At 40.7% G+C, this 27,988-nt stretch overlaps 1 protein-coding gene across 2 annotated transcripts in view; it reads right to left on the bottom strand.

The window, feature by feature from the left end:
- The window catches only part of DIAPH3 (diaphanous related formin 3), a 244,841-nt gene extending 221,423 nt beyond the window's left edge, over nt 1-23,418 (bottom strand). The window contains exons 1-2 of one of the 2 annotated variants that reach the window (XM_074564575.1): nt 23,006-23,418; nt 12,508-12,540 (exon numbers count right to left, since the gene is read on the bottom strand). In XM_074564575.1, coding sequence (XP_074420676.1) covers nt 12,508-12,540; nt 23,006-23,161 — 189 coding nt within the window. In that variant the 5' untranslated portion in view covers nt 23,162-23,418. The remainder of the gene's footprint in view (nt 1-12,507; nt 12,541-23,005) is intronic. The other variant, XM_074564566.1, reaches the window with a different exon arrangement.
- Between the last annotated feature and the right edge of the window lie 4,570 nt (nt 23,419-27,988).

The following is a 27,988-nucleotide window of genomic DNA, read 5'->3' as shown; positions in this document are numbered from 1 at the left end:
TTGTTCACATTTTTAGTTTATGCTTTGTTTTTAAGCTCCTCTTGAATGTGTATAGTAGATGTTTTGCAACATTACTGATTAGGCCATAACATTCATATTCCTCGTATTCACCAAATCCTTGTTCTAGAGGAGGGAAGCATGCTCTTAGAATACATTTGATTAGGCAGAACATGCAAGATAAAAGTGAGATACTAGGATTATAAGCACATTTAAACGTGTGTCAAACAAATCACTTTAAATTATTTAAAACAATGTAGCCTAAAAATAAGATTTCCATAGATTTAAAAAAGGAAATTCACAAGACCTGCACAGCAGTACAGTGCGGGTATTCTACGTACACTTCTCTTTTAAATTATGCATTGATAGTGCTTCAAAAAGTTAGTATCTCTCAATATTCCATACATGCGAATAATTTCATGGTCCACAGAAAACACTATACAGAAAGAATAGAAATTTCATTGCTTGGTTGTAATGAAATCTACCACTGATGCTGCTGGCGATCCAAGTGATACAGGAGGAAACTGCAAAAATATAGCTCAATAATCTTCCATGTTACATTAAAAATATTTTAAACCAGGCTAACCAATGGGGAATATCTAAAGTTAGCTTTGATACAAACTGTCACTGCAGTTTAAAGCAGGTTTGACTTTCTGTCTTTTCTAAAGATGCCTGCCCTCTTTTTGTATTTATATTACCAATAAATACATACAGATCCATACAGAAACAGTGCTTTAGGACAAAAATTTTTTTAAAGGGATAAACTTTTCCCTTAAAGTCTTTGTAGGCCCAACATTAAAATTAACCAAGGAATAAAGAGGGCTTCGTATGGTCTTTATACAAAGTATTTCCACAGTTAGTAAAGTTTCTTTGGAATTCTCCAAACTAATATCTGTTTTGATGCACTGATGGAACTCAGAGTAGATTATCCAGAGTTAAGAGTTCAAAGGCAATTAAATATTTCTGGGCATTGAAAGGAGAAAGATTGTTTTTTTTAATACACTGAACAAAAACATAACAGGGAGTCTTTATTCAAACAACAATCTATTCCTATCATCATAGCACAGTGTTACCAAAGATGAGGAAAACTATACTTCAGATACATAGTCTAAAAAGAAAAAAAAAAAAAAAATTAAATACTGAGTATAAAAATATTGCAGTAATATTCATTAAAAACTATTTGTTCTAAAAAAAAAAACCCCACATTTCTTCTAAATTGTAAAAAAAAAAAAAAAAATTACCTGCCCATAGTGGTCTGAAGTTTAAAAATTACGTGATATTGAAAGAAGTGAAAGTAACTAAAAAGAAAAGTTAACTCTAAAGAGGAAAAAACGTTGAAGGTAGAAGTTTCCTATCCAAAGGTAAGCCTAATTCTAGAAATAACGCAGATACACTACTACTCTGTTAGCAAAAAAACCAACCAATACAATCCTAAATCTTTTTTGGTCAAAAGGCAGGGGTTTTGGTCTGGTTAGTTTTGTTACTTTTTAAGGTGGGAGAGAAGAAGAAGAGGAGGGAAAAGATAAACAAAAATTAATTAGGACAGCACAGAAGCTATTGAAGATATAATTCACAGTTCTCATTCCTACGACTACATCCCCCAGCATGAGAGGCATGAAGAGTCTTTTCTCATAAACTTGAATTTAAAGCAATGACATGTTTGCATATATTTTAGCTTTTATGTCTTATGCCTCCTACCACCAGAGACTTGAACATCTATAAAGCAGTGTACTTTATTCTGCCAGTTTGCATTCTCTACAAGACAAAACCAGGAAGGCAACTGAAACAAAATCTTAATGCCAGAACTGAAACACAGTGAAAAGTAAACCATGGTCAACACGTGAACGTGAGTTACCACAAAACTGCTCTTCAGTAGTGTTTTACATTTACCAGTCTGAAGATTCTCAGGCAGCCTTGGCAGAAACTCTATTATGGCTCCCTTCTACTGTAATAGAGTATAAAACTGTCTTACGGTAGTGTTTCTTCCACTGCTCTGCTCCATCACAAAGCTCTGTGGCTTCAGAAATTCGGCAGCCAAGCTCTACTGACCAGCTCTAGTAGTTTATGAGGTGCAAAGCAAGTTACTGTATCTACACAGTAACAGTGGCGACAGCATCTGCAAAGGGAAAAGTTTTCTCAATAATCACTTGGCAGACAATATATGTGAGTGAATGATTAAGTTCACATGGGACTTTAAATATAAAAGAGTGGTGCCTGCAGTGCCAAAGAGATCCAAGCTGTGCTTTTCTATTACTAGTAGTACAAGAAAACACGACTGTTTATTTCAAAGGTGGTACTGTCAGAGCAATATTCAAATCCCATAGGGATTTAATATCTAACGAATATTTTTAAACACAGCCACATTAAAGAAATTACTTGAAAGCAAGCAACTGACACAGGACATACGTAAAGTTTTCTTCAATGCCCACTATCTGTATGAAAGACAAAAGGAAAGGAGATGCATGCAGCAGCAGGACCAAGACTAAAGGAAAGAATTGTCTCTTAAGGCTGTGTGCTAAAAAGCTCCTCTGCACACAAACAAAAGAGCACAGAAAGACAATGGTGGGTGTTGGAACCCAAATAATACTTTTACCTGTCCCTTAGCAAACTCATCACAGGAGCTATTAGCCCACCAAAGGCTTATCTCTACAAGCCCAGATGAACACAGAGGCACAACAGCAGGCGGGAGGAACACAAGTTAACGATTCAGAGGAAGGGACATACTGTCCAGGCTCCTCCCAAGGGTATCCCAGCAAAGCCGCTGCCCTGTGGTCCAGGTCTGACACCCTCCCCTTGAGTCAACAGGATCAGAACAGACCACCTATCAGGCGCAGGGGTGTTACTGCTTAGGGATATAAGACACATTATGGGATGAAGAGGAAAAACATTTTTGGATTCTGCAAGGCTTCTTTTGCAATGTTTCAGGGAAATAAGGAAAAAGGATGCATCTCTGATTTGGAGAGGTACAAGCATTGGAACTTGGCCACTAACATAAAGGACAACAAAAAAAAGTTTTTATAAATACATCAACAAAAAGAGAGCCAGAGAGAATCTCCATCCCTTACTGGATGCTGGGGGGAAAGTTGCAACCAATGATGAGAAGGCTGAGATACTTAATGCCTACTTTGCCTCCTTCTTCAATACTCAGACCAGCATCCCCAGGGTGTTCAGCCTCCTGAGCTGGAAGATAAGGATGGAGAGCAGAACAACCCACCCATAATCCAGGAGGAAGTAGTCAATAATCTGCTTCTGCACCTAGATGTACATAAGTCTATGGGGCCAGATGGGATTCACCCAAGAGTACTCAAGGAGCTGGCGGGAGAGTTCACCAAGCCTCTCTCCATCATTTATCAACAATCCTGGTCAACAGGGCAGGTGCCACATGACCGGAGGGTGGCTAATGTGACGCCCATCTACAAGAAGGGTCGGAAGGAGGATCCGGGGAACTACAGGCCTGTCAGCCTGACCTCGGTACCAGGAAAGCTCATGGAGAGGATCATCTTGAGTGAGCCCTCACGGCAAGTGCAGGGCGGCCAAGGGATCAGGGCGGCCAAGGGATCAGGGCCAGCCAGCATGGGTTTAGGAAAGGAAGGTCCTGCTTAACCAACCTGATCTCTTTCTATGACCATGTGACCCACCTTCTGGATGCGGGGAAGGCTGTGGATGTTGTCTATCTGGACTTTGGTAAGGCCTTTGACACCGTCCCCCACAGCATTCTCCTGGAGAAGCTGGCGAATCATGGCATAGACAAGCGTACTCTTCGCTGGGTTAAAAACTGGCTGGATGGCCGTGCCCAGAGACTTGTGATTAATGGGGTGAAATCCTCTTGGCGGCCGGTCACCAGTGGTGTCCCTCAGGGCTCAGTTTTGGGGTCAGTTTTGTTTAATATCTTTATCAATTATCTGGATGAGGGGATTGAGTGCACCCTCAGTGAGTTTGCAGATGACACCAAACTAGGTGGGAGAATTGATTTGCTTGAGGGTAGGAAGGCTCTACAGAGGGACCTGGACAGGATGGATCGATGGGCCAAGGCCAGCTGTATGAGATTTAATAAGGCCAAGTGCCAGGTCCTGCATTTTGGTCATAACAACCCCAAGCAACGCTACAGGCTTGGGGAAGAATGGCTGGAAAGCTGCCCAGCAGAAAAGGACCTGGGGGTGCTGGTGGATGGCCAGCTTAACATGAGCCAGCAGTGTGCCCAGGTGGCCAAGAAGGCCAACAGCATTCTGGCTTGTATCAGGAAAAGCGTGGCCAGCAGGAGCAGGGAAGTGATGGTGCCTCTGTACTTGGCACTGGTGAGGCCTCACCTCGAGTCCTGTGTTCAGTTCTGGGCCCCTCTGTACAAGAGGGACATTGAAGTGCTGGAGCATGTCCAGAGGAGAGCTACCAGGCTGGTGAGGGGTCTGGAGACCAGGTCATATGAGGAGAGGCTGAGGGAGCTGGGCATGTTTAGCTTGGAGAAGAGGAGGCTGAGGGGAGACCTCATTGCCCTCTACAACTACCTGAAAGGAGGTTGTACAGAGGTGGCTGTTGGCCTCTTCTCCCAGGTGAATAAGGACAGGACCAGAGGAAATGGTCTGAAGTTGCGGCAGGGGAGGTTTAGATTACATATGAGGAAGAATTACTTTCCTGAAAGAGTGGTCAGGCACTGGAACAGCCTGCCCAGGGAGGTGGCTGAGTCACCATCCCTAGAGGTGTTTAAGAAACGTCTAGATGTGGCACTTCAGGGCATGCTCTAGTGGCAGAGATTGTAGGGGGTTTTTTTGTGTGCATATGGTTGGACTCGATGATCTCAAAGGTCCTTTCCAATCATGAAGATTCTATAAGCATGGGAAAATGATAAGATAAGGGGATAAATAGGGCTAGTTGTGTCTAAACAGTTTGCTAGTTAGTACTCTTGTCTGGCCATACCCCATACATAAACAGCACAGTATGTCCTATCTTATTAAATTTTATTTCCAAATATTTTCCTGGGTGAGATGCTCTACTTTGTGTGCACATGTGGTATGGAGGCCCATGTGTAAGCAACGAGATCAAACTATGTGTCAGAGGAACCACAGACCAGCAGCTGGAGAGACCAGAGTGAGTGAACTTAAGTACCAGCAACTTGAGTAGGACCTCAGTTGTGTGCATGGTGCCAGCAACCAGAATGAGTGAGAGTGGTGAGTGAATGATCACTAGCACTTACGAAGCCAGTGAAAGGGCGAAGTGGCCAGGGAACAAGGGAATATGTATCTGTAAGGGAAGGGGACCGAAGGAGCTGGCTAGAAGAGGGATAAGGGAAGTTCTGGAGAGCTGCCAGAGAGACCATAGGCTCAGGGGTGTATGGGGGCATGCCAGTTGGGAAATCCACCTCTGTCTGTGTCTAAGGAGTAGACACTGGGGGAGTTCAACTTCTACAGGAGTGAGGAGAATCCTGGCCAACTGATGGAGATTTTTGTCTATGTGTACACATCTGAGTTTCTAAAGAAAAGGCCACAAGGGGAGTTGCTTATTAGAGCGACCAGGGGAGCCCCACCAGCTGCCCAAGACCTCTGTATGTGTACGTGCCCACATACGTGGGCATGTGCGTGTCTGTCCATGAGTGAGGTCTATATCAACAACCGGAGTGAGCCTGCAACCTCAGGGCTCATGTGAGCCAGGTGCCAGACACAGGGAAGTCTGGGATATGGGGGCCAGAACAGGTAGTGAGCTTGTGAACCCGCCTACTGGAGAGATTCACATTGGAGATGTTTCCCACTAATGGATCCTCATCAGCCAAAGAGGGTAACAGGATGATACCCATGGTGCTGTCTAGGTGGCCTGCCATGCATATACATACATGTTACATGCATGTGTTTGTGCAGGCGCCTCAGCCTCGCTACTGGATGGGCCTGGAGGACATGGAGCTATAGCAGCCTCACCTCTGGTGGGTTACAGAATTCATTTTCCCCCCTTACATTTTCCTTCCCTCACAGAAGGAAAGATTTATTTTTAACACAACAGAGCTCACACATTCATAGCCACCTTGCCAATAAGATCAGATATTCTTAGCATAGGAACAATTTTTGCTACTTACATTACTAGAATCATTCATAGACCCTTAAGATCATCTAGTTCAAACAGGCTTAAAACCCACAAACTTGCTATCAAGCATTATACATTGATCTCCTTCACTGTTTGAAACTATTAACAGTATCCTAGACGTTCTGAAAATATATAGAAAGCTATGATACGTAGTACTAAGGAAAGAGATAAAATGACAAGCCTAGATAAGCAGCATTCACCCCCTCAGAGTTGATTTCGGACTGACTGTGAATTGAGTATCAGAATTTGAACCACTGATAGTGAGAAAAATAGCTGTAAGATCCAAAACGAAGCAACTATCACAGGATAAATGGTGAAGTTTTATTTGGTTCTTATTTCATCGGCTATTATTCCACTGAGAGCCTATGAAATAAGAAAGTGGTTTTATGCACACACCACGGACCTGAAAATCAAAGTTACAAAGAGATCCACAATAAAAACCTTCTGGCTTGTCACGCTTTCCAATCGGTTCCCTAGAAAGCACATCTATTTGTGCTCTCATTTTGATCTTAGTGGAGACTTCTTATATACCATTCTCTGTAAGACTATATTGTCTATTGAACTTACACACTTGATAACACAGGAATTAATGGTATAGTTATTGCTAGACTAACTTCCGGCTCAACACCTTATCAAGAAATCACCTCCTAACAGAGCCGCTATGCATGCAGGAATGAAAGGTATTACTTCCCTGCTGTCCTGCCTCCCTCATTCCTTCACCCTCACCCCCTGCCCCAATTAGCACATCAGATCATCTATTGCTATATTAAGAAATTCCTCAAAAATAAAATCCAACACATGCACGTGTAACCACATTCATGATCACTAAAAGAATTCCCTAGTTCTGCCAGTGCTTCACTCTGCCCTTGATTCAATGCCTTTCTCAGGAACAGAGGACAGCTGGTCAGAGGAGAATGGGACATCCACAGAAAAACCTGATGGCATCAGCTACTACCAAGGGAACAAGACTTGCTAAGGGAATTCTCATAGGACTATCCAACTTTGAGGCTGTTAACAACTGGAGGTCAGGTTTAACACAAAACTGACATATGCAGGATGCCTTCTCAGACAATAAATTCAATATCATTCTTATAAACACAGATAGTCTATTAAAAAGCAGAGTTTTAATTGCTTTATACTGTTGAATTTGAACTAAATGTAAAAAGCCAAATACCACAATAAATTCTCAATCATATTTTACTTCAGGTTATTGTTGTAACTCTTAAAACTGTGGTGCTTACACTCAAGTTTCCAGTTAACTGAGCAATTTAGGTTGAAGGTGATTAACCATTTGCCAATGATAACTCCTAGAATAACATAAACAGGAGAAAAAAAAGTTATTTTCTGAGGAATGCCACTAACACCTCTGCTTTGTGAATGTTCTGGAAACCAGCAAATGAAGCTGAATCAACTAGCATGGCTGGTCTTATTTACGATCGCAGAGAGGAAGTGGGTAGGGAATAAGGGAAATGATTCAGCAGCAGAGGTTACCTACATCAAGGACAAACATTACATAATCTAGGTCTTACCTTTCTTCACCATATCCAGACTGAAGCCCTCAGACCCAAACAGGCAATGGAACAATAAGCTCAACACCAGAAAAAAAATAATAAATACTAGGAGTTTCTGTAGAACAACTTCCAACAGTGTTTAATGAGACTTTTACTGACATAATTTGGACTATGAATGTTGATATTAATGCAACTTAACAACAGCTGTTTATTGTATATAGATTAGATTCTTAAAATGAGACTAAAAATGTATTTTTGACTTTGCTTATAAAGTATGTTTCCTACTGCCCGTATTTGGAGTAAAAGCTTGCATGCAACATCTTGTAGGTCTCCGTAGTTAAAAGTTACCATGCACACTCTCCATATACCTAGACAGGAGGATTTTATCTGAAAAGGGATGCTAACCATACTTAAAGTATATGGCTCTAATCCAATATCTTATCACTGCATGAGCAACATAAATTTTAAGTACACAAACATTACGAACATAAGCTATATTTCTTTATAAACACTGTTTAGACTGTATTTACTGCAGTGATTGCACCCCAGCATGTAGAAGAAAATAGCATCTGTACCAAAGTAGAAGGTAGCAGATGGAAGAATTACTGAGGTTTATGCAGGATATGAAAGTGGGCCCGTCATAACCAACAGCAAAAGGAGTTTACAGTTGAAACATTATCTGAATTTGTGAAAAAAATCTTAGAATAATTCACAGAATAGCTATCCTTTTTCAAGGTAAGCAGTAGTACAGTACGGTGGCTTTGCCACGGAAGATACACTTCATGATATGCTGTAAAAGAAACAAAAGACTGAAGTTCCTTCATCCACCATAGCCTTTGATTCCTTGACTTTTCCTTTCTTTTTCATTCTTGGAGACAGTGCTTATCATATTAGACATGACGTGCATCGGTCTGGACCCAAGCTAACATACCGACTCAACAGCTGCACAATACCATGTGGATTTGAGGTTTCTGGCACTAGCTCTGTGATCCCGGCACTTTGATTTAGCACAACAAACAGTGATGCCTGGAACATGTAAAGCATATAAATCAAGTCATGCAAACTCCTCCCACATTAAGGTTGAAGCCATCAGATTTGATGCCCTTAAAACAAGAATCACTACTATATCTCTTCATATTCCATTTCTCGATCTGTACAAAGCTCATCAATCTACACCAATTTCATAAGACAGAAATGGTAAAATACTATCCTCTGTTACCATCCCAAAGGGCTGTGATGTTCCTAGAGAAGAAAATTAACCTAAAGTCTCCACATCAAAAAGGTACAAAGTAACGACTGGCTTGGATCTTCGTTTTCTTCACCACATGAACTGCAAACCTTCCCCACAAGACAAGTTTGTGGAGTATATAATACTACAGGATGTCACTGTATTACAGGAAAATCTTTATTCTAAGACAGTAGGCAATCAGTACCAGCGAAAGTCCTGACTACATGAAATGTGTTGTTTGCCATAAATGAGGTAGCACTACTTCTGATACTTCATCATGAGGAGAAAGGACAACCGAGAACTTTTCTGGTTTAGCTTAAACTGCATTACTAGAAGTACCGAAGTCGTCCTTCTTCCCCTTCCCAGTCCCATTCTTATGAAAAAATACACACATGGACTATCAAGACACTGATGATGATCACTAGGCAGACCTTATTAGCAGAGTTCTGATATGAAATATACAGGTACACAATCTTCATTTCCTGTCTGAGGACATGAAGAGCACTGGTTATAGCTTTGCTCTTTCTCTAGGTGTCCTTCTCACTCTGCCTTATAGATCTGTAGGACAAAAAGTACTGCCACCCTCAATTTTCAAGTTCACACGTTTTTGCCCACTATTTAATATTCAGTAAACCCAATTTCACATCTGAAAAGCATGCTCAAGTACTACAGCATAGCTCAGTCTCCCAGACATTTTGCCAGCCCATTCTAGTCACAGTAGCCAACAGCTCAATCATGAAAGTATGCTGTAACACCCTGATGTAGACAACGAAGGAAGGAGAACACAAAGTTGCACAAATCCTATGTCTTCATTTGAAATAATTATTATTCTTAGTGGATGGGGAACACACAGGAGAATATGGGTTGCATCAATATATTTCAGTATCTTTGGAAGTAAAAGCAAATCACTATTTTCCCCTCACTTCACCTAAGATCAAAGAAGTTATTTCCAGTGATTCCGAGTCAAAGACCTCTTAACATCTTTTTCTTTCTCGAAGCTCCACAAGATCAAAAAAATTATATTCTTTCTTTGACAGTCAAATTGCTCTACTAGATTAACTTCTTACTATATGAGAAATTCCACTGGTAGCAGTAGAGCTTTTAGTAAGAGAAAGACTTGCATAAACCAAAATACAAGGAATCCCTTTCCTTACATGACTTCTTATTCCTAATTCGCTCAATCTCCTAGAGATGATCTTACCTTTCTTGAGAGCAAATCATTTAACTAACGGCAGAAAATGAAAACTTAGAGTTTAGGCCTGTGCACAGTCACATCTTGAACACATAGAACATATTTCACTCTGAATCCTGCATAAAGCCTTTCTTATCTTTACAGCAATTGCTATGAAATCAGTCAACATAAATTTGTTGCAAGGAATTTTAGTATACATTTCAATTTTGTCTACATAAGATAGACAAAAGATTTTTAAGAAAATTCTGTTAATAAGCAGGCTTTTTAATCTTCACGAGCCTTACAAACCATTTGTTGGAATGTGGAGCACTTGAGATAGAAAACAGGCTTGCTTCCGCAGTGATCTTGCGGGTAGATAATTTCTCAGATACCTACTTGCCATTCCTCTGTGGAATAAGATTCCTATCTTCATAGTTTGTAAACAAATAAGATAAAAGCAGCATGTGTTGATTATGTAAAAAATAAGGTGTTTCTGAACTTTTTTTGTCAGTAGAAGTAGACAATTCATCAGCATCTCAGGAATAATCCAATACAAATCAAATATTGAAAGACAGTCTGCATTTTAGACTCTCAAAATGTTGCTAACTTACCTAAATTTAAAAGAAAAGTTCCTGGCTACCATTATACAGCACTCTATTTGTAAGAAACAGACTGGGAATAATAAAATATAAATATTTCATAAAGCATAATGCAGCAGAGAGCAAGATAACATGCAAATGATTGCCCACAAGAAGAAGCGTAATATATATTTCATTGAAAGCTACAAAATCAAGCAATCTTAAACCTTCAATTTCTTAATCTTCTATTACTACAGTTTTCCCCCTTGTCACAAAATGAATTTGGAGAAAATACCTTTGCCAGTTTTTGTGCTTGGCATAAAATGTCAAAAACACTCTGGTCTGAGCAACATCTAAGTTTCCTAGGACTCAGATACTTATTATTAGCTGGTTCCGAGATCAGACACAGAAAGACTAAACCAACAGAAAACTCAGAGACAAAAAGTGTCAGCTGGAAAAACATACCCATTCCAAGACGAAGTTGCAAGTGAACAAAATGCCTACCTTTAAAAGTGCATGCCACTGCAATGTTTGAGGGTGGGGGGTTTCCAGTTCTTTTTTGTTTTGTTGGTTGGGTTTTTTTGGTTTGTTTTTTGGTTTTTTTTTTTTACTGTTAGCCTTTCACTAAACTGCTGTCATTTCCTTCTAAAAAAATATATATGAAATATATAGACAATTTGGTATGACTTTGCAGGTGAAGTTTCTTTAGTCTGTGAAGGGGCCTACAGTATGCTCTGAGAAATTTAAGGAGTGGGGAAGATGATTTCTTACTACTGAGCTATCAGGCTCTGTCCTTATTCCAACAAACACAAACCTGATGACTTATGGTGGCTACCATTACAAGTTAGACAAGTCCAATAGGCTAAGGAAAGGAGAAGTGTAATAAGGCAGCAAAATAGCCTCTTCAAACAGCAAGATCTGGTGCATCCAGACTATAACCCTTACATGACGCTACCAAAATTAAGTTCTGGTTACCAAAAAATTCTTTTACTTTGAGAGAACTATGAACATTTCTTCAGCTCTCTGAGATAAAGCACAAGTTTATAGGATCAAGATTGTATTATCAACCCATTGGATTCAAATTTCTTAACAACCATTTCAAGCCGATGAAAGTCTGCTAAAGAAAGAGCAGGTGATTTAAATCAGTTCAGGAATGATAGGTGGAGGCAATACTAACTTTGTACACCTTATCAACAATAACCAGACCATTGGATCCTAACGTAGAAAACAGCAGCGTTTCTCAGCACAAGCATGTTACATGTTGTTCAGCATAAAACTCTCTACACTTACGCTCTCAGTTATACACAGAAGTACTTCAGCAAGAACTCTGTATAGCACTCAAGTCATAACAGCTGATTTTCAGATGCCTACAGAATGTTACCTCCCAGGTAAAATCAAAGACTTTGTAGAGTGATCCACTTTAAGAAAAACTATGCTTACCTACAAAAGAACAGTACAGACAATGACATAGGTAACTTCAACAGCAAGAAAGAAGTCTGCTTTGTGATACAGAACCTCTCATCTGCTAGTCAAGAGACAGATGAAGTTTGAGAAACACAGTGTTAGCATGACAGTGAATATACCTAACATCATGTGAAGCAAGCATTAATGAGTTTTACAAACAACTGTTAGTTTGTTAGACATGGTATTTTACGCTAGCCATGCAACCTAAGTAACTTTAATATTAAACATGCAATCACAGATATCTTAACTATACCACATGTAAACTGGCACAATTACGAATGTTAAGCTCATTTACCTGTGATTAGAGCATACTTCATAGCCATCCATAGATTTTTGCTATTTGCACTATGTTGCAGATAATTAACATTTCAGTGAGTTCGCCAATTAACTCCACAATTAAGACAGTTTATTGTATCAATAAGGTTATTTCTATTGCATCAGCAATACGGTTATTAGCTTAGCAAAGCCAAAGCAAAACTTAAGTTGTCTTACCACATCATCTGTCAGTGTCTTGATATTTAAGTGCTGTAAATCAAACAGGAAACCAGTCATGTCACAATTGTGCAGTTAAAAAAACAACAAAAACCCAAACAAAAAGAAGCAAGTGTCTGTTATAGTTACTGTTATTAAAACAAGATGCAAGTTAAACGGTATTGAATCACAGCACTTGAAATGAAGCAATAATTTCTTGGCAAATTGGCTTACAGTGCACAGCAGGTTATACAGGGAATACAGTGTAGATTTTAAAAAAAAAAAAGCTAAACCTGTAATCTGATCCTTCAAGAGTATAATACCAGAAGAATATAAACCGAACACATCTTGAAACAAGTTGCGTTTTATTATATATTTTATAGCTAAATATACTACAATAGAAGACCTGCTGATAATTCAGCTGCTAGAATTGTGTCTTCTCAAAATGCCTGTGGGGCCACCACCAAGAAATCGGTCCAGAGATTTTAAACTCAATAGAAGAAGAAGATGGAGTTCCTTCAACAGTTCAAAACTATCTGCCAAGCTGCAACACTCAAACAACTAAGTCTGTTGACTACTCTCAAGCAATGCCTACATAGCAAGCAGAACATGAAGTTATGAGTGGAAACTGAAATAAGCATTTATTAGCAGTAACATCTAAAAATCTATAGAAGATCCCTCGTTGCTGTATGAAACAACAGTTCCTGAACCAGCTGTTTTGCTCTCCACTGCACACTGACAAACACAGCAAGCGCGAGGATGCCCAGCTCTTGCACAAAACCAAAGACGAGCACTGAAAAACATTGCTGACTCGTGAGTCAGTGTTGCAAGGTTCCCATTTATAGTTTTTTATGAAGAGGCTGAGAACAGACTTGGCAGGGAAGCGGGAAGAATGTGAAGTCACATACTTAGTGAAATACACCCTTAACCTATTCTTAGACTCCCCTCACTGCCTACTATACAAAGCTCAGCAGCAGCTAAAGCAACTGTTAACGGCTATATTAAAATTAAACAGATTTGGAAACCCTTGCTTTGTCTTCACCAAGTCAATAATACGTAGGCATCATTACTTGTGACTTCTTCTCTGGCTCTTCCCTCAGAATTGAAGAATAGTTGGTGTTAAGTTAAATGTTATCCCACGATAACTCTACTCTGAGTATTGTCAAGAAGCTGAAGAAGGATCTGATGAATGGCTATGAAGTTAAAAAAAAAAAAAAAAAAAAAAAAAACAAAAAACCAAGTGAAGTTCGAGGAAACACTCAGTAACATAGCAGAAGTTCTACCATCAATAATAAAAAAAATTGGAGCAATGAACTTTTATGACAAACCCATTCCATGTTCTAACAGATGAGGATTTCTAAAAAATGAAAACAACGAAGTGAAAATATTTCAATCCAGTCAGGAGAATGAAGATCCATATCCCAGTCTTCCCATTGGTTTTCTCCTGCTGCAGGGACAGATCAGACTTTTGTGCCACACACTGCTATGGAGCTGGGTTTTATGACTTGTTCTTCCTATTCTGCTAAATAGCTATAAAGACAGCATGAGCATTAATTTCTGTCATTTGCAAGAGATCACGACTTTACATTTATCAAGTTGTTGATATAATCTCTCTATTCTTAAGTGATCAAAACTGCAGGAGAAAACACTTAACATATGGTTTTACACTGCAACTTGGCAGCAAAGAACATAAAAATTATTCCTTTTTCATACACGTGGCTTAAATCACTAAGCCTTAAGCAATGCAGGGATACCATTGTGAAGCTCCTCCAACATCCATGGAATCAAGGCAATATTTTTCAGCTTCAGGTTTCGTTCTTTGAAAAAGTCAAAAGTTAATGGGATAGTTCAAGCCAGTGTTGTGCCTTTCAATTAAGCTGTGAAATTCAGCAATGGAATTTACTATGGTAAAGGGTGAAGAGTTCCCCATTTTGTATGTCGTAACACCTCACTGACCCAGGGCATCTGACTAATTAGTGAAAAGAGACTACCATGCAAGCAGTTAAGGACACCATAATGGTATAAGAAACTCAATATATAGATAAGAGTCTCCTAAATCTTCAGCTTACTAGCTACCTACAATACAGGGTTCTAAACATACCAATATAAGACCTCTTTCAGATAATAGTCTCGTTCAAAAGTAACTGCTACAAGGAAATGCACCTACTTAACCAGCACCCATGTGTCAACACTGGTGACATTGTATTTGGAGATTTCTTTATAAAGGAGAAGCAACCCCATGCAAACTACAACGTAATGTTCAGATCTTTTAGCACTTTAAGATTAAAGGGCTGAATGATTTGCAGTAAGACATCTCAAAAGATTTATTCTGTGAATTTCATGTTATAATACTTCTCAGCCAGAGGAGCTGGTTAAAACATGAGAACTGGAGCAATCTTTTTCCCTTCTCCCTCACCAAATCCTTCTCTTCTGGCAAGGCTGTACAAAGTAAAACCAGGTGTCAACTTTTCTGGTCTCCCGTAGCATTCAACAATAGAGAGATGTGAAACATTACATGTGGTCTTAACAACAACAAACAAAAAATCTTGCAAAAATCTTGCTACACTGGATTAGTGCCATTAAATTTAGAGGAGTGCTGTGACTCAAGAAACAGGGTGTATTTTTATTCTTGCCAGGCCAAACAAAACAAACACATTTCTAATCAGGGGAAAAAAAAAAAAAAACAGGCTATAGTTAGGTAGAGGTTGGAGTGCTTTGTTATCACAGGAACTTATTTTTATTTTCAGGCCTGGATATATCAGTTCACAGAAGTAAGACATGTTCTGCTCAAATGAATAGGTAGCTTTAAACATAGGCCTGCAAGTAAATAAATCTGGCTGAAGTAATATTCCTGTAATATTCAGTTACTGCTAAAAACATGATATAAACTTACAGAATACTGCTTTGCAATGGATGAAAATACTACTATGCTATTCTGTACCTTCCATGAACTACTCCAGAATAATAAAATTATTGCTTTTGAGAACATAGGAACTATGTACAAGTATTCCTCTAGTGTGTTTATCATGTAGAAAACATACACAAAATTGAAAGATAAATCAATGATATTTTAAGTACATTGACATCCTGTTTTCTAGTTGAAGAGATACAAAACCATGAGGTGATTAAGGAGTTAATTAGGATGCTTTAGAAGTCCAGATTTATCAGTAGCACCTACAGTTGGAAAAGCAGAAGTATCACCACTGCTATATAAAGCCATTTATAAACAACTAACATTTTGAAATTACATTTTCCAGGGCAACCTAGTTTTCAGTCTGGGACATGGAGGAAGAGGTCATTTTGTTTAGCAATTAAGCAGAAGCAGTTCAGTTAAAGCTAAGTCACAATGAAAAAAGAGCTATATAGATGTATCATTCATGAAGAAAGTGAGCCATCTGACATCGAATTACCCCTATTGAAGATTATGTCCCTCAGGCATACCAGTAAACAACTGATTTCATTGGACACAGGATATACACGTACATTCAGTGTACAGTACAGTGTTCTTGACAAGCTGTCAAAAGGCCCGATCTCAAAGTATTGAGGATAATGACAGCCTTAGAAACCAAAAGATACAATACATTCACAACACACACACAGCAACAAGACGACTACTCAGAACAGAAAAAGAGCACTGTGTATCTTGAAAAGGTCATATATGACAAAGCCATGTGTGATGCAACTTCTGCACCACCCAGCTAGGAAAAGTAAGCCAAATACTATTTGGCTTCATATATATTCACTGTAAAAAAAAGAACAAACTAAAGAGAATGATGTTATGTTGCATACCTGAACAGCAGCACATACTGAAAGCTACTCTGCAAGACAGAGTTTAGCAAGTTGAGTTATTGTCTATGTAATTACTCCAGTCAACTCTGGGTAGAGACAGTGAAGTGAAGCAAAGAAACAAGAAATGCCACTTAATTGGATCAACAGTACTAGTTTGATCTTTTGTGTCATTACATTTATTTCTCTATCTTTGCATATGCATATTTATAAACAAAATTTTATCTAAGTGCACTACAAGCAGTCCAGGCAAACCAGAACGCAGGAGAATGCCATCTTCTCACACAGGACTCCAGTCTCATGTCTTCAGTTTTTTTTTTTTCCACCAGCACTACACCTCAGTGTGGCCTGGAAAGGAAGAATACCCTAGTACAATATAGGGTATAGTCTGTATCACCTAAAAGTTTGGGCACTCTACCAAGAGGGGCAGCATCTCCACGCTCCATGAGTACTCTTTTCAGTATTGCATAAGCACAAAGTGATATTGCTCATCTGAGTGAAAACAGCATGTTTGGTGCTTGAACTCATGTAACGCCTTGCAGGAATGGACATTGTTACTATGCTAGAGAAGCAGACAAAGCCTGATTTCTTGATCAGAAGTGGAACTAGAAGACAAGCACCCAGCAACACACCTCTGCCATTACCAGAGGAGTTTTAGGCATGCAAAGTAACAGGATCTCGGGCAGCTAAACAAGAATTTCAACGTGTACGCCTTCCACTACACTGAAGTACTACAATTTACAAAAAATGAAAAATCCTGCAGCCTAGTACCTAAATCCTTTTTGGATCTTCATTTTTGCCTTCCTTGCAGAAGAAAATAAAGAAAACTACATATAACCCACCTACGCCCCCATCCCCAAAACCACCACACCATGTATAGCTTCTTTGATACATTAAGAGGAGCTTAGAGTCTACATATAGCTATGAGAAACGAATCAAAAAAAAAAAAGGAAAAAAAATGAGCATTTAAGCAAGATGCAATGAGTTTTAGAACTGGCCAACTTAACCCTGAATGCTGAAACTAGATAAACAAAAACTAAGGATGTACATATAATCACACAATCCCCTCTGTACCTTTTTAAATTAGAAAGCGAGAAAGAACTCACCACACACTGCCATTAATTCTATCACCAAAAAAATTCGACACTAGCTGTTTTATCCCCAAAGGCTATTCTCCAGCAGAAACACAACCAGAAGACTGAAGCAGGGATTGCAAGGAAACCTGTAGACTCAGTTAGAGAGATGTAAATTGGATGATTACAGTGGATGCTATTACTTTAGGATCTCCTTTGTCACAATATTCCCTCAGTAATTTTGCTACCTCAATCTGTAAGAGCAATTTAGAAACTGCTGTATAACCCCACAGCATTTCCTATTTTTAATTTCCAATATACTACTTCAGCATTTATTTAATGGCTTTATCACACACACACTGTTGCTTGGCAAGCAGTCTGAAAAGCAATCAGGGGCAAAATTATCTTAACATGACAGTTTTTACACAGTGATACTCTTTAGACATTGACGAGTTAAACTCAAAATTGGTGCTTACAGGTAAGATTATATAATAAAGTGCTAGAACACAGCACTAAAATTTAATATCATAAACCACAGTCTTAATTCATGCCAACAAAAATAACAGCATGAAGAATTTACAATTTTACAAAGCTGCAATAAAGTGTTTTAGGTAACATCTGTTCAGCAATCATTTCTTTAAAAGACTAATTTAGATTCAAGGTCTTACACTGCAGCAATAATTCAGTCACTTCATAATTAAAGATATTGACACAGATCGGTCTTACCTTTCTACTCTATGCCAGAGAAATGGAAGTGCTTTTGCTCTTAACTACATCTTTCTTTGATTTACAGACACTGTTATATGCAAGTGTTAATTTGTCTGTTTTAACAGATTGGTGCAAACAAGAAAGCCTTCTTGACTCACATAAATTTCATAAAGAACTTAAACAAAAACATAACCTGAAAGTCACTGAAGACAGGTCAATGGTATACTGAAGTTAACAGAAACACCTCTAACGAGCTAGCAACTGAAGTTTATCTTTTGAGGACTAGTGTTTACAAGATGTAGTCCCAGTAAAGCACAACTGGAAGTCACATAATCCAGCACTCATTTTTATGATTTCCAAACATTTCTACGGAAAAAAAAAAAAAACATGAAGGAGAGGAAGTGGCAAGCAACTTTTTATCCCACTCTGCCACCAGATAGCAAAAGTTTCCTGCTCAGTCAACATATACACAGAAAACAGGTATAATCTCTACCATCCTTCAATTCATTTCCTTTTTTTACCAAGCCCTAACCCTCAAGGGTGAATGTAAGAGCTTTCAATAAGCTGAAGTACCACAGAATACCTTTTACCATCAGTCTTCCAAAACCTTGGACCTGCCGAACAACATCAAGCTGCTATGGGCCTCAAAATTAACCATCACTGCTTAAAAAAAAAAAATTTTAACAATTCTGTAAAAGAACAGACAGAACTGAGGACTTGCAACTCATTCACTTCTTCCGAGAAGCTAGTTTATTTGGAAAGGCAGTACTTCAAGATGACATTTGATTGGAATCAACCACTGTAACTGTTTAGCCCAAATACTCTTTCTCCCCCTCTAAATGAAGTGTCTTTAAAAAGAGAGATTTTGCTCCTGCTAAACAAGAGTTTTCTTTGGAAGAAAAAAGAAAAAAAAAAAAAGGAGCTACATGTTAATGATGTCAACTTTGTCAACCAGCAATCCAATTTCACCTCAAGGTCTGTCAGGGAATCAAATTTTTTTTCAGATTAGCATATCTGCTGTGACAGATCAATACGTTGCATTGATTAGAAGGGTCCAACCTGGAACATATTTTCAAGCCTTTTGCACTGAGGAAAATTAGACTAATATAATCTGGATGACTTGAGTTCACTGAATCTAACAGCCAATTTCATCCACATTTGACAAGCGCACAGGAGTTCAGAAACATAATTCAAGTGACATGGAGAAGCATGACACTCTAAGTAGTCCAAACACAAAAAAGGCTACAGCCTGTATCTAAGAGTGGATTGCAGCAAATTCAAAGGGGTGAAGGAAGTTTTATGTATTCTGACACGAAACAAATTTAATTAATAAAAGTATATTGAAGATGTATTATAGGATGAGTTAGACCTGAACAAGTCAACATAGACAGACTAGAATAGAATTGCGTAGGTTGGAAAGGACCTTTAAGATCAAGTCCAACCGTTAACCTAACACTACCAAGTCCACCACTAAACCATGTCCCTAAGCGCCACACCTACACATCATGTAAATACCTCCAGGGATGGTGACTCAACCACTTCCCTGAGCAGCCTGTTCCAATGCCTAACAACCCTTTCCATGAGGAAATTTTTCCTATATCAAATCTAAATCTGCTCTGGCGCAACTTGAGGCCATTTCCTCTTGTCCTATCATTGGTTACTTAGGAGAAGAGACTCACACCCACCTCACTACAACCTCCTTTCAGGTAGTTGTAGAGATCAATAAGGTCTCCCCTCAGCCTCCTTTTCTCCAGGCTAAACAACCACAGTTTCCTCAGCAGCTCCTTGTAAGACTTGCTCTCTAGACCCCTCACCAGCTTCATTGCCCTTCTCTGAACACACTCTGCAATCTGAATGTCTTTCTTGTGGTGAGGGGCCCAAAACCGAACATACTATTCAAGGTGCGGCCTCACCAGTGCCAAGTACAGGGGGATGATCACTTCCCTCGTCCTGCTGGCCACACTATTTCTGATACTGGCCAGGATGCTGTTGGCCTTCTTGGTCACCTGGGCACACTGCTGGCTCATATTCAGCCGGCTGTTGACAAACACCCACAGGTCCTTTCCCTGCCAGGCAGCTCTCCAGCCACTCCTCCCCAAGCTTGTAACACTGCATGGGGTTGTTGTGACTCAAGTGCAGGACCCGGCACTTAGCCCTATTAAAGCTTATACCATTGGCCTTGGCCCATCGATCCAGCCTGTCCAGATCCCTCTGCAGATTCTTCCTACCCTCAAGCAGATCAACACTCCCACCCAACTTGGTGTCAACTGCAAATTTACTGAGGGTGCACTCAATTCATGCACTCAAACCACCACCCCCCATTTGGGGGACAAGATATACCACCTCCCCTCCAAAAAAACAAACCAATCTTGTAAGACAACAGGAAGTAGATAGGAAGGAGAGTTTACCAATTTTAGATTTAATAGCTGACATAAATGTTCTGTATTGCAATACCTTAGGGCAGGAATTTATGAAGCAATAGAAATAGAAGTGTATCTCATAGCACCCTTCAAATGAACTACCCCAATCAAAGAAGCTGGTTGATCTCTACAACTATTAAAGTAATTCTACCTGTACCACTATGTACATAGTTACAGAAGCTACAGCAGCTCCTTAGGTTTTGTGGCATGGAGCAGCCTGCAGCTCTTTGGTAACTGTTAAATTCCACAGATCACATTTGTAAACTACACTACTCACAGCAGTTTACAGGAAGACAAAGTCCCAAACTCTATTCTAGAAATAGTCACCTCTGTCTCTTCTTAAGGTCATGCATTGAGCTAATGGCATACCTAGAACACAATCCAGGTTTGGAGAACTGTCATTCTTCCATCACCTCTCAACACCCCAGGGGCAAGGTCTTTGCTTTAAGAGATTACTTAAAGACGAAAAACAGGACTACCGTCTAAGGTCAAATGCTTTTGAAAGTCGCAGTTTGACAAGGCATTCTTATGAGCTAACGATATTCTCAGTCATCCCTACTCAAAGAGTTTCAGAACCTGGACAGGAGGAACAGGCACAGGACAAAATAAAATAGGGAAAGAAAAAAAAAACCCACACAAACCAACCATACACCCACATGATCATCACGTACCCTACAAAGCTAAGTCAGATACCCAAACTCAACTCCCTTTATTTTCGGTAGCTGGGTCAAAAAACCAACACTGTGACCTCAAAAAGCCAGTCAGCAGATGCTCACATCTGCACATGCTCAAAACCACCCTTGCCTAGCCTGGGAAGTCTAGACATATGTCAAACAAGCTCATGTGCACCAAAGAGAAGGCCTTCTTTCACTAAAAAGCCAATCAGACTTCATCTAAGAAAAAAATCTCAATGGCTTGTATCACATATCTGGCAGGGTTATACACCCTATAAATTAACTGTATTTCTATTTTAACACATGGTTAGGAAAAAAAGTGAACACTATGACAACACCCTATTTCTGTTTTAACACATGGTTAGGGAAAAAAGTGAAAATTATTGCAATATCCTATTTGCATAAGAATTTAGCAGTTAAAGTAAAGTAAACAATAGTAAGTAAAACCTCTTGACTCAGTGCTCTTGTCAGTCTCAAACACACACAAATCCATGTCTCCCACTCACCAGAGGAGTAATCCAACCATCAAGTCATATATACCAGTAATGCTATCCAACCTTTTAGACTGGGCAGACTGTAAAAGTTTTACTTAGGGACCCTATACTAAAGCATGTCCAGCCATGTCACCTGCATGACTAAAATGCATGCACCTCCAGCAGATACCTGGCCAGTTATGAAAACAGGCAAACATCTCTTGTTCACGGTTTCATATATGCCCATTCTTAACATGCAAAAACAGGCAAGTCTGAACTACTTGGTTGAAACAGCAATCTGTGCAGCCACAATATGAAAAGGATTTCAGGAAATAGGAATGCCAGGAGCAAGTTGTGACCTTCCAGAATAGGTCTGGCTAGCCTACAGTTTGATATTGCTTATTGGCTAACTTCAACTAGCTGCATATGAAGTATGGTACACCTTTCTGAACCTGTGCCCATGTGCCAGACACTCAACTCCTGAACAGAGCACAAAGAGGCCTCAGAATCAAGAATCTACTGTATGTTATTTGTATCTGTTCTGTAAGCTGTAATACCGCTCAGAGCGGGTGGGCTCAGAACAATCTAATCAAAGACTAACATATGCATCACCTAAATATGAGCATGGGATGCATCTGCTCTGCAGGCGGTGGATACAAGACCTGTAGAACGTATATTTGTCACAGCTTTAATACTTGCAAATTTCATAATGCCCAAACAATATTCCTGTGTTTTATAGTTAGAGCACATCTTATGGACACGTTGTGGACAACTGTGGACAGTTGTTAGCCGTTTCAAGATCCCCAATTTCTTGGTGTGCTAGCCAAAACTTTGTAAAAGCAGGGCTAGGGAGTATAACTTTACTATGCCCCTAAAATTCAAAACTCAGATTTTCACTATGCAGTCTACATCACTAAAATAAATAAATGAACCGATCTAGTTCTAATAAAAGTAACAGCCTTTAAGAGCCAAGGTCTGTTCTGCTCCCCCTACACCTATAGCTATCAACCAGCGAGTTAAGAAAACAGAGCTTTATGATGAAGAGGGGAGACCTGAAGACGTGCTGCAAAATAAAGCCGGGTCCTCTCAGGCCGGCGAGCAAGAGGCGAGCCGGAGCGGGCGGGCTCACACCTTGAAGCCCACTTGAAATCGACGACGCCGTTTGGCAGCCCGTCTATTCCTACCCGTGCCCCCCAGCTCTCAGGGGGGCTCCAGGGCAGTGACCGGCCCCAAGGGGGAGGCCAGACCCGCCGCACGGTCGGGCCCGCTCGGCCCAGAGCCTGCAGGGAGACGCCCCGCTGGGCCGGGCAGGGCCGCCGAGGGGCTCACGCCTCAGGCCGCCCCCGCGGGGCTGGGGGGGCGGCTTGGGATCGACTCGTACTTACGAATTTGGGCTTCCTGCCGTCCGCCGGCTCCTCGGGGCCGCCGCCGCTCCAGGCCCCCGGCGGGACCTTCCGACGGAGCCCCTTGTTTTCCCGCCCGCCGCGAGCCGGCGGCGAGGACGGAGCGCGGTAAGGCGGCCCCGGCCGCCGCTGCTCCATGACCGCGGCCGGGAGGGGAGATGATGAGGGGAGATGAGGGGAGACGGCTGCCCGGGATAGGGCCCAGGCCCGGCGGCCCTGCCCGAGCTGGGCGCCTGCGATTAGCACGGCTTAGCTGGGCTCGGCAGGGTAGGGAAGGAAGGGGGCGGGGGCGGGGGGGGGGTGCTCAGGGATAAAGCCGCCACCGCCTCAAGGCGACAAGGGATTTAGCCAAGAGCGTCTAATCCCGGCACCGCCGCCCTCCACGCCCGGCGGCCGCCCCAAGCCGCGGCACCGCCGACACCCAGAGCGGGGGGGGGGGGGGATGGGGAGGGAAGGAAAAGGGGGCACGGGCGCGCGCTGCCAACGGCCGCTCGCCGGCGCCTTGTCAGAGCCCAGGAAACCTCCCGCCGTCCGAATCGTCCCGCCACCGTCGGGTCCCGCCCCCGGCCTCCCCGCCGCTAGCCAATCCACGCCGGCAAGGAGGGGAACGCCGTTTTCCGATTGGCTGGCCGCCTGCCAATCTCCGGTGAATCAGCTGGCCTCCGGAAAGCTCCGGCGGGCCGCCGCACCTGGTGTTGTGCCTCCGGACTACGTGTCCCGGGGAGCAGCGCGGCCACCGCCTGCGGAGGGAGACGGGGCTGCGCGGAGGGATTCGTATCCCGCGGTTAGGGAGGAAGGGGGGGGTCAGCTTGTGTGAGGGCGCCTGTGGGCGCACATGGGCTTTATTCAGGGCTTGGTGGGGGGCTTGTTTTGGGCCCCCGGGAAGTTTTCTTGCTGCCACGTAGCCGCGGCGGCTACGGCCCGCCCCGAGGGGGCGGCTCCCCTGTCAGCGATCGGCGGGTGAGCCGCCAAGTTAACGTCTGTCCTGGGGAGAGGAGTGACAGTCATCTCTGGCAGAGAGTGAGAGGTGTGCGACCCCCGACCAGCTCTGCCGGCGTAGAACGGCTCTATGAAAATCATATAGAATGGGTCGGAAGGGACCTTAAAGATCATCAACTTCCAACCCCCCTGCCATGGGCCAGGACACCTTCCAGACCAGGTTGCTCAAAGCCCCATCCAGCCTGCAGAAGATATGTAAAACTCCAAGTTTTGAGGTAAAATCGCCTCCATCTAAGGGGTTAAGATATATCTTCACCCCCCCTGAGGAAGGTTTTATGTCGTTTGTCGTCCAGGTCGTGCGTTTTCTGTTAAAGGTGAACCTGCTTTGGCCAGGGGGTTTGGACTAGGTGGTCTCTGAAGGTGCCTTCCACCCCCAAGCATTCTGTGATACAATCGTCCCCAGCCAAAGGACAAGATGGGCCCCTCACTGGTTTGGCCAATTTCCAAAACCTGGTTTTGTTAAAAATTCCAATTCTCTATGTAGAGCCGCTATGTGACAGGTGAAAACTGGTTTGTCTACAGAACTTTTTAATACATTTAAAGACCTGATTTTTTATATATATAAATACATAATCACATATTTATATATATTATGATGTGTACTTGTATATTTATATTTTAGATTATTATAACGCACCTATAAATAGATAAACATATTTTTATGTTTTTAATATTTTTAGAATATATATTTTATACCATTTTGCTGCTACTGGGTTAAGAAAGCAGAGTAACACTGGAGAAACATAGGCCCTATTGGAAACAATGGCAGTATTTCCATCGACCTCTTCAGGCCAGGATTTTGTTTTGTGACCGAGACAGTTTCTGTGGAGGAGCTGTTAACTGTTCAAGCAAGGCCAAAAGGCCAAAACAACAGGCATACCTACATTCTGTATTTGCTTAATGCAAGCTGTTGTTTTCTGTAATGGAAAGACCTCCAAGACTCTGCAGCTTATGGGGAAATACACAAGTAAATAGAGATTTCATTACACTATAGACTAGCAAATTGTATATGCTTTAGAAAGTAATTGAATTCTCATCAATACCTTTCACTTATCTTTGTCTTAAATGAAGAGTAGGTAGAATAATGATGCAAACTGGAGACTTAAATAGAGGAAAATCTTTTTCCAAATCTCAATGTTAGGCATCATTAAGAAAAAGAAGGATAACACTCATATCTCTAAACAGATATTTTCTAAAACAGACCAAGTTTCCTTTTTTCTTCTGTCATTCACTAAGAAAGATGCTCAGGTTTCCCTATTGTTTTTGTCATTTTGTATTGTCTTGAATGCAGGGAAAATAAAATGCTCCCTCCAACAATTGCATTCACTTTTTCCACATAATTTGAGGGGCTTTCATTCCAATGCAATGACATCAAAAGAATAAAAATCTCAATCCTTCAGCATGACTTACACAGACAGTGATCTACAAAATGTAATGACTACCACTACATGAAGCTCTGGTGAAATGCAGCAGAATTTAAACTGGACCTTTGTTGGACTTGGGTTTAACACTAGGGAGCTGCGGGGCTATGTAGAGTAGATACTAGAATTATTTGTCTACGTTAAGCTGTTTGTCCTTTGGCACATTTCTATAGATGTTTTGTAAATTTATATTGGAATTCTTCGTGGAGAGTGTAATTATCACAACACTGTTTAATGTCATGGTTAATGATTTCCTGGAACATTTGATTAGAAAATTAATCAGCCTATGTATGCGTATGATAAAGCTGTTTAAAAGGACCTCCTAATTGCACTGTGGTAAAACACAATGGCTTGTGCCAATATATCACTTTCAAGGTACTGTATTGCAATAATAGAGAAACACTAAGGGGAATAATTTATCAGACAGTTTTGCTAAGCCAAAAGTAAATGTTAGTACTTTTGATCAATCATTATTATTTTATACTACCCCTCTTGTGCTTGTTAGGTGCTTCACAGAACAAATACACTCTTCCAGCAGCTTAGTTGGCCAAGATTAATCACAACTGAGGAAAAAATTGCGAGAAAGAAATTAATCAGTAAAAGTATAATTGTGTGAAGATTATACTTAGCGTGCATATTGTCTGGGGCATTGTGCTGGTTTTGTCTGGCACAGAGTTAATGTTCTTCATAGTAGCTAGTATGGGGCTATGTTTTGGATTTGTGCTGGAAACAGTATTGATAATACAGGGATGTTTTAGTTACTGCTGAACAGTCCTTACACAGAGTCAAGGCCTTTTCTGCTCCTCACATCGCCCCACCAGCAGGTAGGCTGGCAGTGCATAAAAAGCTGGGAGGGGACATGGCCAGGACAGCTGACCCCAGCTGACCAAAGGAATATTCCATACCATATGATGTCATGGTCAGTATATAAAGCTGGGGGAAGAAGAAGAGTATGGAATGATGATGTTTTGTCTTCCCAAGTAACCGTTATGCATAAAGGAGCCCTGCTTTCCTGGAGCTGGCTGAACACCTGCCTGCCGATGGGAAGCAGTGAATGAATTCCTTGTTTTGCTTCGCTTGCGTGCATGGCTTTTGCTTTACCTATTAAACTGTCTTTATCTCAACCCATGAGTTTTCTCACTTTTACCCTTCAGATTCTCTCCCCCATCCCACCGAAGGAAAGTGAGCATCTTGGTGGTTAGTGGCCAGCTGGGGTTAGACCACGACAGGCATGTGCATTGCTTGGCAATTTTGCATTATTTTTGTTCTGGGATGAGGATTTTTCAATTATAAAAGCAAATGAGTAAAGTTAAACATATGGATATTTCCAAAACCGGTCCTTTGGATTGATGGCTTTAATTAGACTCTTCCCATTCGGTTCCATCTTTTTTTTTTTTTAATATACTGTGACTCAGGTCTTAAACAAAAAAAAAAATTAAAAAAAAATACCGTCCTACTATTCATTGTCCCACGGAGACATAAATCCCTGTGCACAGTATTTGCAAGCTGGCTTTTGACTGAGTTGAGGCAGTTCTCCATATTTCATTTGGAGATGCCTAGTTCTTGCCTATAAGAAGAAGATAAAACAGTTAATTAACTGTTCTTTAATTAGTTTCGTGCTCTTAAACTGTCACATAAAAGTTATGAAGGATTTTATGAGCAATGTTGTTGTGTTTATACAGCAAGCATACAAGTTTAACTGTCTTTACTACTGACACTATTTAAGTATTCTAACAAGTAAAACCTTCTTTCCAGAGCCAGAGTTCTGTGGCTTGGCAGAAGCAAGGCAAATGGCAGATAGACCTCTTCTTCTTTCTCTCATGAAAAACACCAAACAGGTCATTCTATCCCAGATCCCTCAAACTTGCATAGCCATTTGTAAATCATACCAATTGAATATGTATCTTAATGTCTTTCCTAACATCTTATTCAAACAGTTAAAAAAGTAGTTGGAAAAACAAGGCCTGTCTTCATGTCTTGCAGAGACAATTGATGCTGTTAGTTATCTAAGGAACTCTTTTAACAGCTGCATTTCATATTGCAACAGCAATCATTAATAATTTAAATTTATTACAATATAATATCTTTACTTGTAACCTATGGATAAGATCTTACTTAATTTTCACAGCATGGCTGGTTCGTGAAGCCTATTATTCCGTTATTAAGATAATAGGTAGATAAAAACTCAAATTGTTCATCTAGTCTAGCCTAGTAAAATTAAATTTACTAAGAAACCTGGCTGTTAACAAGTTTATCATACTAATAAATGAACAAATTTATGTTATAGTTATGAGAAAAATCATGCTCTGTTCAAATAATAAAGTTTTATTGAAGAAAATTTACTATGTTTTTTCCTGTAAAACAAAGAGCTAGAATTCTTATGGCTTTTTGGACAACATTTAATTGTCATTTAGTCCATGCCACTGCCACTATACTAATACATGCCATCTTTGCTAGCTGTTTGGGGCATAGACTAGGAAAAATGAAAATTCATAGCTAGAACTCTGTGCTGGGAGATCATGGTTATCAATCAGAAATAGGGAGC

Source organism: Larus michahellis, chromosome 1 (assembly GCF_964199755.1).
Source record: "Larus michahellis chromosome 1, bLarMic1.1, whole genome shotgun sequence".
NCBI classification, from domain to species: domain Eukaryota; kingdom Metazoa; phylum Chordata; class Aves; order Charadriiformes; family Laridae; genus Larus; species Larus michahellis.
This window is presented reverse-complemented; position numbering and strand designations above follow the sequence as displayed.